The sequence below is a fragment of the Silene latifolia genome, chromosome 11, assembly GCF_048544455.1.
Source record: "Silene latifolia isolate original U9 population chromosome 11, ASM4854445v1, whole genome shotgun sequence".
Lineage (NCBI taxonomy): Eukaryota > Viridiplantae > Streptophyta > Magnoliopsida > Caryophyllales > Caryophyllaceae > Silene > Silene latifolia.
Genome location: NC_133536.1, coordinates 1,600,257 through 1,616,269, shown reverse-complemented (window position 1 = coordinate 1,616,269; position 16,013 = coordinate 1,600,257). Strand labels below are relative to the sequence as shown.

General features: G+C 37.6%; 1 protein-coding gene and 1 long non-coding RNA gene across 2 annotated transcripts; one reads left to right on the top strand and one right to left on the bottom strand.

Annotated features, from left to right (window-relative positions):
- Positions 1–1,383: 1,383 nt before the first annotated feature.
- LOC141612568 (miraculin-like) lies at positions 1,384–1,983 on the bottom strand. The gene has a single exon (XM_074431378.1). The coding sequence runs from the start codon at positions 1,981–1,983 to the stop codon at positions 1,384–1,386; it is 600 nt and encodes a 199-aa protein (XP_074287479.1).
- Positions 1,984–9,927: 7,944 nt separating this feature from the next.
- LOC141610588 (uncharacterized) lies at positions 9,928–13,212 on the top strand. Its single transcript, XR_012528357.1, has 3 exons — positions 9,928–12,568; positions 12,657–12,749; positions 12,844–13,212. It is a non-coding gene; the product is annotated as an uncharacterized LOC141610588 (long non-coding RNA).
- The last annotated feature ends 2,801 nt before the right edge of the window (positions 13,213–16,013 follow it).

Sequence of the window (16,013 nt, the reverse complement as noted above, 5' to 3'; positions counted from 1 at the left end):
TAACACGTAAGTAGACCAACACATCCACGTATTAATTTCGTCATTAATACGTTGGTTTTTTTTTTTACTTTTTTTTTTCTAAAAAAAGCAATACTATTTAGATTTTAAATCGGTTTCATTTTTTATCTGTTTTTTGTCCATTTATTTTGAATTTTTAGCCCATGCATTTGATCGTGACTGTGGATTTAAGTCCTTATTGGTAGAATTAAGGCGAAAAGGTACTAGTAGAATTAGAGCATCGACGAAAGGTTGGCAAAAAAGGATTCAATTAGTCTTGCCGAAGACGGTTCGGAGCAAGTGACGGATAATGCCACTCACAAAACGGATAGGGGGACAAGGTGGGGCACCCCCATGTGCTTCCCTCTCTCCTCTATTTGAGTTATTTGTGAGGGAAAATGGTATCCGTCACTCCAAAGTGACGGATACGTGCCGTCACAAATGAGATTTTGTGAAAAGGATTTGCTTGCAATCTGAAGAAGTTTCAAGCTAATAGCTTAATCATTGGAGTTATCCATGTAGATTAGATTTGCTCAAACATTTTTAAGCTAGTAGCTCCATGGAACTACTTGCTCAAATGGACCCATAAAAGAAATATGACCAATAGGAAAATAGTTATCCAATTAATAAAGATTTAATTTTAATTGAAAATTTAGAAACTGAGTAAATAAATAGAGAAATGTGTGAAGTGGGTCAAATCAAGCTACTTGTAAATTGGCTAAACCATTGGACTATATTGTAGCTTCAAATTGTTGTAGCTTTACAAAAATGAGGTGACAAAGGTAAGCTAGTAGCAACTAGCTTACCATTAAAGATGCTCTTATACAGGGTATTACTTAAGTCACTTTAACTAGCTTACCTCTAGATAGTTGGAAACTCCTGTCTCGATTTAATTTCATCAACCAAACGAGTTTTAAGCAATTCACACGAATTCTTCAATTCACGTGTTTTTAAAATTAACGGGAGATTAATTCCACCATGATAACCAAACGACACCTTACTAGAATAATTAAAGCAAATAAAAAGATTATCATTTCATTTAGACATAAACCCACATGAAAATGCATAATAAGTGCCATACATATTAATACGAACTACGAGTACATATTACTCCCTTCGATCAATTCTTAGAAATTATCCCATTTCATTAAAATAATTCTAACAAATTTTAAAAAACAGGACAATTCTAACACGACCCCTTCATAACACAAGGGAACTTATTGATACAAATACAAATCACTTAAAACCGTACAAATAACGCCTTACATAGAAAACGACTCATGTTTAAGTTACCACTTTAACCAACCTGGCTAATAAGGTTATGTTTAAAACCATTTTACAACTATATTAGTGTAAAACCGCTTTACACAAAACTAACCCTATAAATTAAGCGGTAGAAACCCGAGGATTATTACGGGAAGTTTTCTCAAAGAACACGGTAATAGGACTCTTAGTTAGACCTAAAGGTTCATCATCTTCATCATAATATAATCCAACATTTAAGCTACCTACTTCCGAACTTGAAGGCCAATACTTTAACACATAGAAAGGTGGCCTACTTTTGTTACGCAAAGTGATAGAGAATGACAAGTCCCCCTCAACACCGCCGGTAGTGATGTATTCCCTTCTAGCTAACGGCTTTAGGGTCCGTCTCCAAACCAGGGATTCGTTGCACGGGTTAGAGCCATTAAAGGCTATGCTAACGCGCTGATTGAGGTTAATAAATTGGCTATTGCCGGAAATGGAGATTTTAACAGCGGTAGGATTATACGTGTTTTTTACGTAAAGTGGACATAAATCATTTTTAGGGTTGTAGCTAAGATAACCTTCATAGTCTCCTATTGCTGGGACAATGTAATAGTCCCCCCCGTTAATTATCGGGTCGTTACGGATATCAAGGATATGATTATCATCGGCAATGGAGAAAGAAAGGAATGAGAGTAGGAAAAGAGTAGTGATTGAAGCTTGGTAGAGTAAGGAAGACATTTTTAGTAGGTTAAAATTATTATTGAGGATTTGTGAATTAAAATGGGAAGTTGTAGGAGGGTCTTTATAGAGAGCGATTTTATGAATAAAGAGTATCATGATGGATTTAAACATAATTTTGTTAATTATTTCTCAATAATAACACCTACAAAATATCTTGCAAAACGGTGAGGTCCAGATTGGGTGACACCCTTTCACATGCATCCTTTTGTTGAAGGGTCCCCACTTATTGCATGTGAGAGGGTGGCGTCGAGATTGGGGGTCATCTGATGGCGCGAACCCATTTTCCTTCAGGAATTCTATGGCATTTACAACCTTCCCTCTGATCTATCCCGGTCATTTGTTGTCCCTTTTCATATTGGGGTGTCTCAGTTAATTGTTGTTCTTTCTATTTTAAGAATGAACTTGATGAGCAATTTGATCATTCATCCTCAATTGGTTACACTTGTATGTCATTTAGTAATTGGTCACTTCCTCTTTCCTTGGTCTTTTTACCAAAATCAAAGGATAACAATTGACCGGAACAGAGGGATTATGTTTTTGTAAAGGAATATGAGATGGCAGTGGCGGAGTCGGGATTTGAGATTAGCGGGTGAAAAACTTTAGATGGGGTAAATGAGTAATAAAATAAGGGTACACTCAAAAAACATTCAAAAAAAATTATCCTTAAATTTCGAAAATCTCAACCGCATGGGGGGTTGGGGTGTGGGGGATTCTATCTAAGAGATCCAATGCTTCGGGGAGTTGAAAATAAGCATAGATCGGGAGATTCTCGAATAGGTCAAATTGGGTGTCATTGTGGGTGTTATAGTAAATTACGTTAATTTTTTTATTTCCCTCCCTAAAATTTGAATTATAAACTAACTAATAGAAAAAGGTTATTTTAGGAATTGTAAACAACGAATGTCATGTACATTGGATAAAGAATTGGTGGAGTAATAGTACTGTATTTGATTCATGGAAAAGTTGGTGGATACTATCGGCTAGAGTAAAAAAAAAAAACAGTAATATTGATAATTCTAGGGGTGATTTTCTTGCATATGGCAAAATCACAAATTAATTTCCACAACATAGCTACTTGAAATATAATTTCCACCATATAATTAAAGTAGGTTCGGATAACCCAAAGCAAAAGTTATGAGAAAAATTAAGATCTATTACTATTGTAAAAATTAATTATCATAAATTCAATGGGGTGTTAATATCCCACGACACTGTATGTAAGTCCGCCACTGACGGGGAGGCAGAAAGCTGACAAAGCTCTTCTCCATTTTCCCCCATGATTAAGAAATTAAGTCGGTTATTGTAGTATGTAAATAAAGAGCACTACTTTTTGTTTTCGAACAATTAGGAATTACCTTGAAGAATACTTGAATAGGATCTTGGAAAACTCTTATTATACATGCTTTAATGAGCTTGGCCAGTTGAGAGAAGGGAGCACCACAAAACAGATAGGATGACAATTTTATTAGGGTGTTGATTTTCGCAGTACGCATTTTACTCATCGTAGTACAATATTGACAATTATACCCCTCTCATTTCCCCTCCCATTTTCCCTCTCTAACCTCTCTCTAAACTATTCTCTCTAATTTCACTTACCCATAATCCTCTAATTTCGCCCACCCTAATTAATCGTGTACTACATTAATAAATTATATACTTCGTTCATAAATTATCTTTACAAACACATGTACAATATACATAACAAACACATACTATATATTCGTAAATTTATATGTACTACAATTGAAAAGAACATTGAAACAAAGGAATTGATCGAGTAAAAACAAGTAGATCACTCCACCTCAAACACCATTAACATTGTATGTGTTTTAAAGGCAATAGTGCATTACTGCACATCACATTGAAGAAAAGCAATTTCGGTAATGCAGTGCCTTTTTTTCAACGTATTAACACTGTACCACTCCACCACAAACACCATTACCATCGTACCATGCTCCAACGGCGACTCTGACATCACCGGCGGACTGCCGTCGAAGCACACCGGCCACGCCTGTTCATAAAGCAGACGAGTCCACCTCCAGCATACCCACTAATTAGCCCTTAATTAATATAGATATAAACCCTAATTAAAAAGAGATTTTTAATTAAAAGGAATAAAACTGTAAGAAAGAGTCAATTAAATTAATAATATGAGATTAACGAATTAAATACATGCTATTCATTTGAACTATCGTTTATAATTGAAGAATTTTAAGGAGGTTGACGAAGTTTAAAGTCTCAACAATGGAGGCAAGGTTGAGAGAAGGTAGAGAGAATTAGATTTGATGTTTTTTAGTGAAGGGTAAAGAAATGGAAATGTTGGCGTAAAAAGTACTACAATGAGTAAAAATTGTACTGCGAAAATAAATTACGTTTTATTAAATGGGCTTTATGGCACATGTGCATTTAATATCAACATACCTTATTCTCACGGCATATCATTCTATTTTTATCAATTTAATATATATTACCAAATATACCATATTTGTCTCTCCACTTACTGCGGTCCCTATTATGTAGAAGTTGATCTTATTTAGACCATCTTAAATTAAGATTTTATTTTCATCTTTTTTTTAGTTGGGTGTAAAAGTCGTTTTAAGTTAGAATGGCCAACCAAGTGCTTGCAGTCTAGTAGTAGACTTGGGTAACCTCAAAGTTTGCAAAGGCAAGAATTGCGAGGTCCCGTGTTCGAACCCACGGATGAGCAATTGCATGTGGTTATCTCGGCGGCCCCATTTAGGGTGGTTTACATGGTCCAGGTGGTGACGCCGGAATGCCTGGGCCCGGGGGATTAAACCCCTCGTCACCAAAAAAAAAAAACGTTAGAATGGCCTCATGTCTTTTGCCCTAGTTCTATCACGCCACTACTCCCGAGCCTGCCCCCTTGATGTATTTAAAGTACTTACTCCGTACTTCTTTAATCTAATTTATGCTCTTTCCGTCCAAAAAAAATAATTAACAGTATGTGAAACGATCATTTGCTAATATTGTGCTAACTGCATATGAATCCTTTCCATTACCTCCTCCTCTCCCCATAATGAATATGATTTGATTTGAAGAAAAAATTAACGATTTAGATTTATCAATATTGTATAAAAATTAAGGTGGAGATTGAAGTGCTCAAAACTAATCCGGGCCTTTTAATTTATCCCCAAAAACAATCCAGTCCATTGATAAAATAATGAATAGATAATGGAGAAAATCCGAACAGTGCTAACTTACGCCCAAAAATATACCCCATTGATTTATCATTTAGTTGTGTGCCCTACACTGTTCGTCAAGTGGAATGGCCTCAAAATCATGCATCAAGAAGTAATAAATAATGTATGAATAACTGCTCCTCTAACTAATGCCCTACATAGTCCGTCACTCTTATTAGTATAGACGATATATATCTGTGTTAAAAATAAAATAGGTTAAAAAGTACTCTTTGGATAAAGGAGACAAGTTTTTTTTTTTATGCTAATTACTAAGCATTCCGCACTGATCTCATTAATCTCTTTGGATAAAGGAGACAACTAATGCCCTACATAGTCCGTCACTCTTATTATTTTGCTTTTCTTTTTGACTCCGTATAACGTAAGATAAGTTTAAATGAAATCTCAAATACTATTTAAGGTATTTATTTTTTGTTAAGACTAATGATAAACATTGATGTCTTTTGCAATCTAAACATTATTAAAACTTGTCATCTACTTTTAGGAAATGTTGGACAATCATCTCGAAGTTTATGATATAGTAAAATGTGTGTGTATGAAATGTAGTATTTGTAGCTTATTCTATTATGGTCTTCTTTTTTGTATTGAACTAAAGCCCCATTTTTGGTATTCGGAAGTTATCTAAAATCCAATTCACCAGACATTCATTCTGTCTCGAACATTTGCTTATGAAAAATGAGATATCGAGTGATATAATATCAAATCTTAATATTATCCACTCACATAAAATAAATGAGAAACTAATCAACCATTAAAATAAGAGTGTAATATCGAAATTGGGCACCATACACTCATACAGCAACGCCTTTTCATTATCTTCGATGGTCGCGGATCGTCGTCGGTCACAACTTATTCCCCACGTTGCTGATTAATTGAATATAGGCCCAGTCCTTTATTAGTGGTCGCTTTCCTGTAGAGAGGTACGTGAGTCGCGTAGCTACATCTTAGTTGTATACTTGTATTTTAGTGAACCGGTGGACCTTGGATTATCAAAAATTGATATTGACATGCGAGTGGCCAAGTACGTTATCAATCACACAATATAAAATATCATAGTTTCCCTCCATATTCAACCATATTCACAACTTACACCACACATTACACCACCTTAGAAATTAGACTCTCTCAATTAGATTAGAAATTAGACTGTTCATCTTATTCTCTCTCAATATTGTAAAACCCTCATATTTCCTCTCTCATTTTCATTCAATAAAAAGTTGTTATCTTTCTTTAATTATTAGTTTAATTCTTCTCTTTTCATTAGTTTACAATTAGTAATTTTGGGTTGTATTTGGAGAATTGAAGAATCCTTTCATATTTCAATCCAAGTTCCTTTCTTTGCTATTGAGTTGGTATAATTTCTCTTCCTAATTTCATTTGTTTACATTTGCTTTTCTTTCAAGTTTTATCTTAATTGTTTATGTTAAAATTCTATCTTTGTTGTTAGATTGTTGTTATTCTCTCTCTTGTTCATCTCTTCCTTACTCCTCCTTGTTGTTTACAAGATTGAATCTTTGATTTCTCATGTTAAAGATTGAGTATTTGTGTTTATTGAGTTAAAGCTTGTGCCTTTAAGTTTAATCTTCATTGTCTCTTGAATTAAATTGTATTTCCTTGTAATTTGAGTTGGGTATTTGCATGATTAGTAATAGAATTTACACTTCCATCATGATTATGCATAAAGAAACCATCTTTGTTATTTTTATTGCTCTTGGTACCATGATTTGTGAGTAGTCTTCTACTAGGACTCGGTTTGACCCGACATGAGTAGTTTCACTAATTGATTCTCTTATGGGCTAATTGTTTGGGGAAATTGGTGAGGGTAGTTTAGAGGAATTACATGGTTTATGGATCGATTTTGGGTAGTGTCGACTTGTAACCCTTGTCCACCAACGAGAGTTGGTTAGGTTGTAAATTGGATACCCGGAATTTGATCTTGTCACCAACCAAGGTTGAGACCGAAAGGGAGAACCGAGGGAGGGTGCCTCTAGACTAGCGTTTGAAATCGACCCTCGAGAGAGGGAGTGGGATGACCCGGAATACGATGAGGGCTTAATGACCTTGACCTAGTTCTTGACCTCCTTGGAAATGTGCACGTTTTTTGGGTTGTTGGGTGTTGAGTTAGGGATTCCGACCTTCGAACCCGAGAGGGGGGTTGGTGGGTAGTGCTAGTGTCATACTTCGAACCCGAGAGGGGGGTCTTAGGCGAATTAGAGCCATCTCCTCCTTGCCCGTTTACCTAAACGATTAGCCTAGGGAATCAATATGTGGAATTATGAATTGTTGTGGGAGAACCGAGTTCTAGGTCTTTTAATCATTTGAATTACAACTCAGTCCTTCTTGCTCATTTTACATTCTCTAGTTAAATTGCATTTCATTTTGTTTTAGGTAGCATTAGTTTAACAACCTCATCTTTTATTGTCGACTTAGCTAAGCATAAGAATTTAAACAATTAGTAATCACCCTTGTTCCTTGTGGTTCGACCTCGACTACCCTACTACATTAGTTGAGTTATTTGTTTGATTTGGGGAGTGCGACAAACCTCACTATCAATTTTTGTGTAAAAAAGTAAACAAAATATATATATAATTCGTTTTTTGGGTTTCTAGAAACCCAAATCTATAGTCCAGGAGCGAGTCTAGCTTATAAGGCTATATGGAACTTTAGTACTCTATTAATTAACATTAAATTAATTTGCTCAAAACTACTAGGGTTAGAGCCCTAGTAGCCTGGGCCTGGATCTGTCCCTGCTTTCAATAAAATACCCTTTATAACTATGTTCAACGTCAATTATATATTTTGAACTTGGTATAAGTTTCTTGTTGAACTTGGTATAAGTTTGCGTATAGAAGAGTTGACAAGGGCTCGAGATTCTTGAAAAATTAAATTCACACAGCTTTAATTAATTTTACGAAATGTCTCTTGTTGAACTTGGTAAAATTTTGCGTATAGAAGAGTAGTCAATATGGGTTCAGGAATTCTGAAAAACCAAGGATACAGGAAAGACTATGTCTATCAATATCCGAAACTGTAGCGGAAATTAAATTCACGCGGTATATATTGATTTTACGAAATTAGTCTTACGTAATTGACAAACTTCCACTACAGTGGAAGGACTTTAAACACACACTGAAACATAAGAAAGAGAAAATGTTTCTTGTTGAATTTGGTAAAAGTTTGCGTATAAAAGAGTTGATAAGGGTTCGAGATTCCTGAAAACCAGGGATACAAGAAATATTATGTCTATCAATATCCGAAACTGTTGCGGAAATTAAATTCACGCAACTTTAATTAATTTTACGGATATAATGTTAAGGAGTTGACAAACTTCCACTACAGCGGAAGGACTTTAAACACACACCGAAACATAAGCAAGAGAAAATGTTTCTTGTTGAACTTGGTAAAAGTTTGCGTACAGAAGAGTCGATAAGGGTTCAAGATTTCGGAAAAACAATGGATACAGGAAAGCCTATGTCTATCAATATCCGAAACAGTAGCGGAAATTAAATTCACGCGGATTTCATTAGTTTTACGAAATTAATCTTACGGAATTGATAAACTTCCACTACAGTGGAAGGACTTTAAACACACACCGAAACATAAGAAAGAGGAAAAGTCACTTGTTGAACTTGGTAAAAGGTTGCGTATAGAAGAATCGATAAGGGTTCACGATTTCGAAAAAACAAAGGATACAGGAAAGGCTATGTCTATTAATATCCGAAACTATAGCAGAAATTAAATTCACGCGGTATCTATTAATTTTACGAAATTAATCTTACGTAATTGACAAACTTGCACTATAGTGGAAGGACTTTAAACACACACCGAAACATAAGAAAGAGGAAAAGTCTCTTGTTGAACTTGGTAAAAGTTTGCGTATAGAAGAGCCGATAAGGGTTCAGGAATTCGGAAAACCTAAGATACAGGAAAGACTACGTCTATCAATATCCGTGTGGACGCGGGCCCACGGGGGCGCTTGGGAAACAAGCGATTGCATTTGTGGAGTCGCCACCAATTTTTATGGGAAATTGGAACCGTTCGAATACCTCGTGTCATGTCAGGACACAAAGTAGTGACATGAACACTAAGCAATCGTTACCCTTAGCATTCTATGTCTAGAATGACTCTCGTGGATGCCAATGAACATGGGTGTTCACAGAGATCTGGATTAAGGGGTGAGGGTACGTATTAGGAAGCTCTTTTGATCGAACACCTAATCCCGCCCGCCTCGATAGCGGCCTCTACTAATGATTAGGGAAATTATTTATCCTCGATATATTGTCGATTATATGCATGCAATGCAACATCCAAGTTTTGATCCTAGCATGTGAAGATTAACTAAGTCGGTAAACAATTAATTTAACATACAATAATGTCGAATTGGGAATTTAAGATTCAATTACATATGAAGGCATACAATTGATACAAAGTGCAATGATAAATACAATAAAGGAAAATTACAATAATAAAAATTACAATAATTACATCGGGTTTAGTGTTTTATGTCGAAAATACCTCTAAAACAGATAATTTGAGAAAGAATAAATAAATTAAATAACGAACAAATTATGGGTGATAATATGAATAGTAGTTAATTAATACGTGAACTAATAACTAAGTCAAGGCAAAAACGGAAGTTCGAGACGACAAATTCAACTGAACAAAGTATGCAGCAGATCGCGCCCTTTGGAAGAGGCGCAACGATTCTTTGCTCTGCTTCCAAGTGTGAGTTCTGGCTGTGAAGCCGGGACTGCAAATCGTTAATATGAATTGGTGAATTTAAGGATGGATTACGATAATTGACTCGGATGAAAGTAATTTAATACATTAATTACATGTGAATGAGTCATAAAAGCAATAAAACACGGATGAGACGGATGCAAACGAATTAATTACATGAATGAAAGATTGATTAGTGACATGGGTGAACTAAATAGGTTAAACATAACAAATTAGTGACGAATAAACGATGAATATGACAATAGACAAATGGAAATATATCAAAGATCGAATTCCAGAAACTCAATATAAATGAATCGAATTTCTACAACCCGGATTGATTTTAATGACGAAAACCCGCGAATATTGGATTATAAGGGATTTAAGTCGGATTTAATGATGAATTGTATTCTAATGATGATAAATAATATACATGTGAAATTATTAGGCTATTATATCAAAGAATTGACGAACAAACAAAAACAAATAAAAGAACAACGAACTAACAGAGGACGAAGGAAGAAGAAAGGAAGCAGGAACTGCGGCAGCCTCACGAAGAGGCGCAGCAGTTGCTGCGTCATTTCTCGACGGTTATCTTCTGGTAATCCGTAAAAAGGGTTTTAAACGAGGTTTTATAAATCGGTTTTAATAAGTACTTTCGACATAAATCTTACATTAGTGATACAATAAGATAAAATACAATAAACAAAGACGGATTTACACCCTCAGACTTACATGTTTGACGAAACGAGATGAACTAAGTTATCGATTAGTGATGCTCGACTCGAATGTTACGAAAGTGCCCTCGTATGAGGAAGACGATTAAGATTAATTAAGTTGATTGATTGTGGAGTTGGTCAAATTGGTCAGTCATACAAACGAGGCTGGTACTCAGAAGGATCCGAGCTTACGTGGTCGAATGTTCAAGCACGTAGACGCCAATAAGTAAGAACGTGGACTTAGAATGCAAAGGGAGAAGAGAAGGGCGGACACTCGCGTGAGAAATATGAGGAGCGAAGGCTCCTATTTATACTAATCACGTAAAGGAATAAGGTTTTCGGAGAGACTTTGGAAGTGAATCTCGAAAAGATATGAAAAGGATACGAAAAATACGCAGGAAAGGACCTGGGAAGAGGCGCAGCAGTCACTGCGTCTCTTGGAAGAGGCGCAGCATCTGCTGCGTCTGTTCCCAAGTGGTTTCCTCCTGCGGAAGAAAGATTTCCATGTTTAAATTATGGAATAACGGGATAATCTTATTTTCCTTAATATTCAGTATGAATATTACGGGAAATTTTTTACCAAAGATTAAAGATTGTGAAATATTTATTAAAAAATATGGAATATAAATATCCGGAACATTCCAGAACATTCTGACTCGGGATTTAGCGATTATCAGAAAATGAAGACGGTTTTAGGCCCAGACTCCAAATGTACTCTAATTACTGCAAAAACGACCGTATCGGCGCGTAGATGACAACTAAGAGACAGACATTAATGTTTGAGCAATCACTTGACGATAAACTTACGAACTGTCACAAATCGTTCCGCGTACCAAACATGCGGCCCAATCATCACCGGGTGGTTTGCGGGAGGTGCAGAAATGAGGTATCTACAGAGCCCCCACTTTGACTGAGGCTTGGACAAGGCGAAAGTCAAAGTATAGCCATCAGGTCAATCGAAGATTACAACCTGACGACTATGGCGACGCGAGACGGTTCAAGGGGTCTGAACCAAGGACCTGTCGTCGGGAACATTTTAGAGTCTGTCGACTATCGGAGAGGGTCGTTTAAAGTCCATTAGACTACGTAAGGAGGCTCGCCAGCCATAAGAAGAGTTCATACCTGAGATACCCCTGGGTGAAGCGGGACTGAAGACATTTCGACAAAAACTTTTTTGTCTGAAGATAACTTGGTGTTTGAAGGCATTAAGGGTTACAGGGATTCTGAAGAAACTTCTTAACGTTTCTGAAGGCTAAACTCTGAAGGACCTCACAAAAAGGAAGGCTGTAAGGACAACTCTCTCTGAAGGATATGAAGGGTTTATCCTGAAAAAGGCTACCTAAAAGATATGAAGGTTCGCCTGGGGAGTAGAATGATGATTTTGGGAAAGACAGCAGGACACAGTCTGGAACTGCTGGGAGAAATCTGCTTGTGTTCAGCTTGAAACAAACTTCGGAAGAATTCGGGGTCGATGTTGATCTCCATGTCTCGAGAAGAAGTGACTGTAGGTCGTGAACTCTCGTTGGGGAACTTAATCGGGAACTGATCTCCATGTCTCGAGAGGGAAAGTCTATCCGCTTACTCTCGCTGGGGAAATATAATGAAGGCGTGTCGAAACACCTGTGAAGGAATACTTGCTCGTTGTAACAAGCGAGGCCTTGGAGACGATAAATAGTGTATAAAAGTCTGTATTCAGCTCAGAAATGCGGGTCTGAACGAAGGATAATCGTCAAAACGGACTAAACAGGTGATGTAACACCAAGGAAGAGGCGCACCAAAGATGGGCCCACGAATAATGAACTCATAACGAATTTTTGAAAACTCGTATGGAGGGAACCTCAGGAAGAGGCGCAGCAAGAGCTGCGTGACGTTGACGTGGCTGTGACGGATGCTGGCTTGGACGACTGGCAGCATCTGATTCGGAGGGTGAGCCTCTAATTTGCATGACTTTTGTGTAAGAACACATTTGATTGGAACTTATTCAATTATTGAGAACTTCTTCTTGAAAATGCAGGTTGCGCCGTCTCGGTTTGTGGCATTATGGAGGGTGGCCAACCGGCTGCGAGCTACTGCCGTCGAGGCACTTGTCGGCGGTCGAGGTCGTCAGGTATGAACCTTGTTTTCATTTTTGAACTTTGATTTTCCAACTTTTCTTGTAATTGCTTGAAATGATTGACATGAGCCAATTTGGTTGCTTACAGAGGGATCGTGAGCTGGAGCGAGAGCTGGCTCAGTCTCGAGAGGAGACAACTCGCTTGTTGAGGGAGCTCGAGGTTCGCGACGCCGAGGTTGCCGCTCTCGAGGCGGGAGTTGCGGAGCTGGAGGGCGATCGGCAATAGTTTGCTTGTTGTTGTTTTTTGTTACACATTTGTACATTTTTAGGACCTTCATTTTGGACATTTGGACTTTGCTTGGGGCTCGAGCCCTCAGTTTATTGTACATTTCCCCTTTTTTTGGTTGTATATGATGGCCTGAGTGCCTTTGCTGCTGGGTTGCGTTGCTTGTATCTGCAGGTTAGCTTTGAACAGGTTTGGTAGATGACGGTTTACGCCGTCATGCTGCCGAAATTTACATAGAAATCACGTAGAACATACATTTGTATATACATATGGCCTAAATTAGCACAAAACAAATGACTCAAAAGTGCAAAAAAATGCAAGAGAAAATGCAAAAATGCAAAAAAATTTGCCGAAAATGACCGGACGGTAGGGAAGGTTACCCCTAAAAAAATGAAAAAAAATAGAAACCTATAAGTTAGAAATGAAATGATTAAAAAATAAATAATAAAAGAAATATATAAATGAAATATACAAGTTTAAAATAAACATTATTTCCTAAAATGAAAATATACAAGTGTGTTAAAATGACGAGAATGCTGATATTGCCTCGAAATGCATGCCCGCGAATTTAGGAAACACGAAATATGGCAATTTTCACGTATTTACCAAAATAATAACCCGTAGGAATAGGAAATTATTCGTCGAGGAATTTAGGAAAGATCCAACGCGGAAAATCACAGAAACGTTGCTGAGGAAGAGGCGCAACATGAGCTGCGTCCCTTTGAAGTGGCGCAGCAGGTGCTGCGCCTATTCCCAGGTGTGTCTGTTCTGACGGATTTTAGGAAACAGATTGTAGTATAAATAGAGACGTCGATGGAGGTTTTATTCACACAATTCTTCCGTCTCTTCTTCGTCTTATTACATAAAATTCTCAAAATAATCTTTCATCATGAATACTTTGGAGATTCGTCTAAAGGAGTGGACCAATGAGTTTTCCAATATGGAGAAGCACGACATGGGCGCTTATAATCTTGGATCTTTGTTGAATTTGAAGCTTATCAAGGTTGTCAAACCATTCTTAGATGCTTGTCTTGAATATTGGGATCCGAATTATCACGTTTTTGCGTTCCCTGGAGGCGACATTTGCCCATTTCCTGAAGAAATTGCTGCGATCGGTGGGTGGGACCCAGAACACTTGCCTGCTATTCCTTCTACTTCGCAAGGGTATAAGAATAAATTTAGAGACTTGCTCGGGTTGACAAGAATTGAGGTGGACCGTTTAGTGACCTCAAAAGGAGTGCGAACGTTGGACTTTATTGACCGATTTATTAACAGAGCTGACCCCACCATTTCTTATGTTGCTAGGCGAAGGGCATTTGGATTTTGCTTGTTGCATGTATATGTCCTTCAAGGGCATGTTGATGAAGACTTGAGAGGTGATCCCTGTCTCCTGGGCCTAGTTGAGCAAATGGAGCTGCGCAGGAGCCCAGCTTGTTTATGCTTAGGAGAGATCCTGTTGGGTTTGGATAATAGGAAAGCCAATCGCGACCTACCGTACTTGGGAAGTCCCGTTATTTTGCAGGTAAAAGAACATTTTTCTCTTCCTTTTTTCCTTTTTTTTTCCTTTTTTTTGTTTTTTTTTTTTTGTTTTGTTTTTTGTTTTGTTTTTGGTTCTAATACCCGCTATTGGTAGGTTTGGCTTATGGAGCGCCTTCGATTGATTGAGCCCCTAGTTCATGTTCCTTCTTATCATGCTCGTTCGATTGCAATGAGGACCAGGCTTTACATGGTGGACTTCACTCGAGTTTGCAATTATTGGGAGAATAAATTGAAGAGTGACGATGGCCCCTTGTTTAGGTGGATTGTTCCATGGTGGCACCTCAAATCTGTCACCGGAGTATCTTCCTTGGATCCTACTCGATCTGTGCGCATCCCTGGCTTGGAATTCATGGTATGCATCTTCCCGGAGAGGTTGATGAGGCAAGTTGGGCTAAAGCAGACGATCCCAAAGCTTGACACCGTCCCGCAGACTGCCGTGGCGCTTACTACTGAGAGTCGAAGGGAGTGGGCCGATAAATGGGCTCAAAGAAATGTATGGTTCTTGAACTCTTCTGTTAGTGCCTTGTGGGTATCGGATTCTTATCTGCGATGGAGGAAAGCCACTACTCCGGAGGAGCAGGAGAGATTGAGGAAGCGCGAGCCTGTTGACTATAAAGTGCGCGAGGTGGAAAAAGAGAAAGAGAAGCATCTGACTGAGGGAGAGGAAGAAGCCGGGTTTCGAGTTGTTCATTCTTCGAAGAAACCGAAGACCTCTCCTGTCGTGGATAAAGTGATTGACGAGAATGAGAAGTCTAGACCGCGAGATAGACCGTTGGTGATTAGGTCCGAAGTGGCGCAAGAGCGTCCGGCTCGAGGTTGTGACAAGAAGTATGACAAGAATGACAAGGGCAAAGGGAAGATGGAGGAATAGCCCAAGCCTTTTATTATTATTTATTATTATTATTATTATTATTATTTGTAATAAAAATGTGGGATTTTTAGAATCCTAGCCTATTTTTATTTTTATTTGGCATTGTTATTATGTAGCGTATTATTATTATTAGAAAATGAATAAAATAAAAAAGGTTAATTGGTTATGAAACCGTTGTGATTTTCTATTTATTATTCTTGTCGAATTCCAAATACAATGCAAATGTCCTTCTATTTACATTTTGAAATTAATGAGTTGTATCATGTGAAGGATTGCCTACGTATTCATTGAAAAATGAAATCAAACCCTTGCGCGTAGTTCAAGTAAATGTAAAAGAATAATTGTTCTAAGCAGGAGCTTGTAATGAACTTAGAAGATAAGCATGAGCTTTTTACTTACTCTTAAGGTGCAAATTTAGTTTTTTTGATGATATGAGGATGACAATTTTTGTCAAAATGCAAGAGCAGAGTGACATTAGTTTATTTCAGCTTGGCCAGGGGCCGTTTATTTAGTGTCACAAGAGCGACACGTGAGGTTACGCGAGGCGCGTTTTTGTTCCTATTCTAGGCATAATACCGTTTTAGTTGGTCGAGGTTTGTCGGGTTGGCAAATTCATTCCCAT

Coding starts and splice junctions, on each gene's coding strand:
- LOC141612568 (XM_074431378.1), bottom strand. CDS start 1,983: ATGTCTTCCTTACTCTACCAAGCTTCAATCACTACTCTTTTCCTACTC.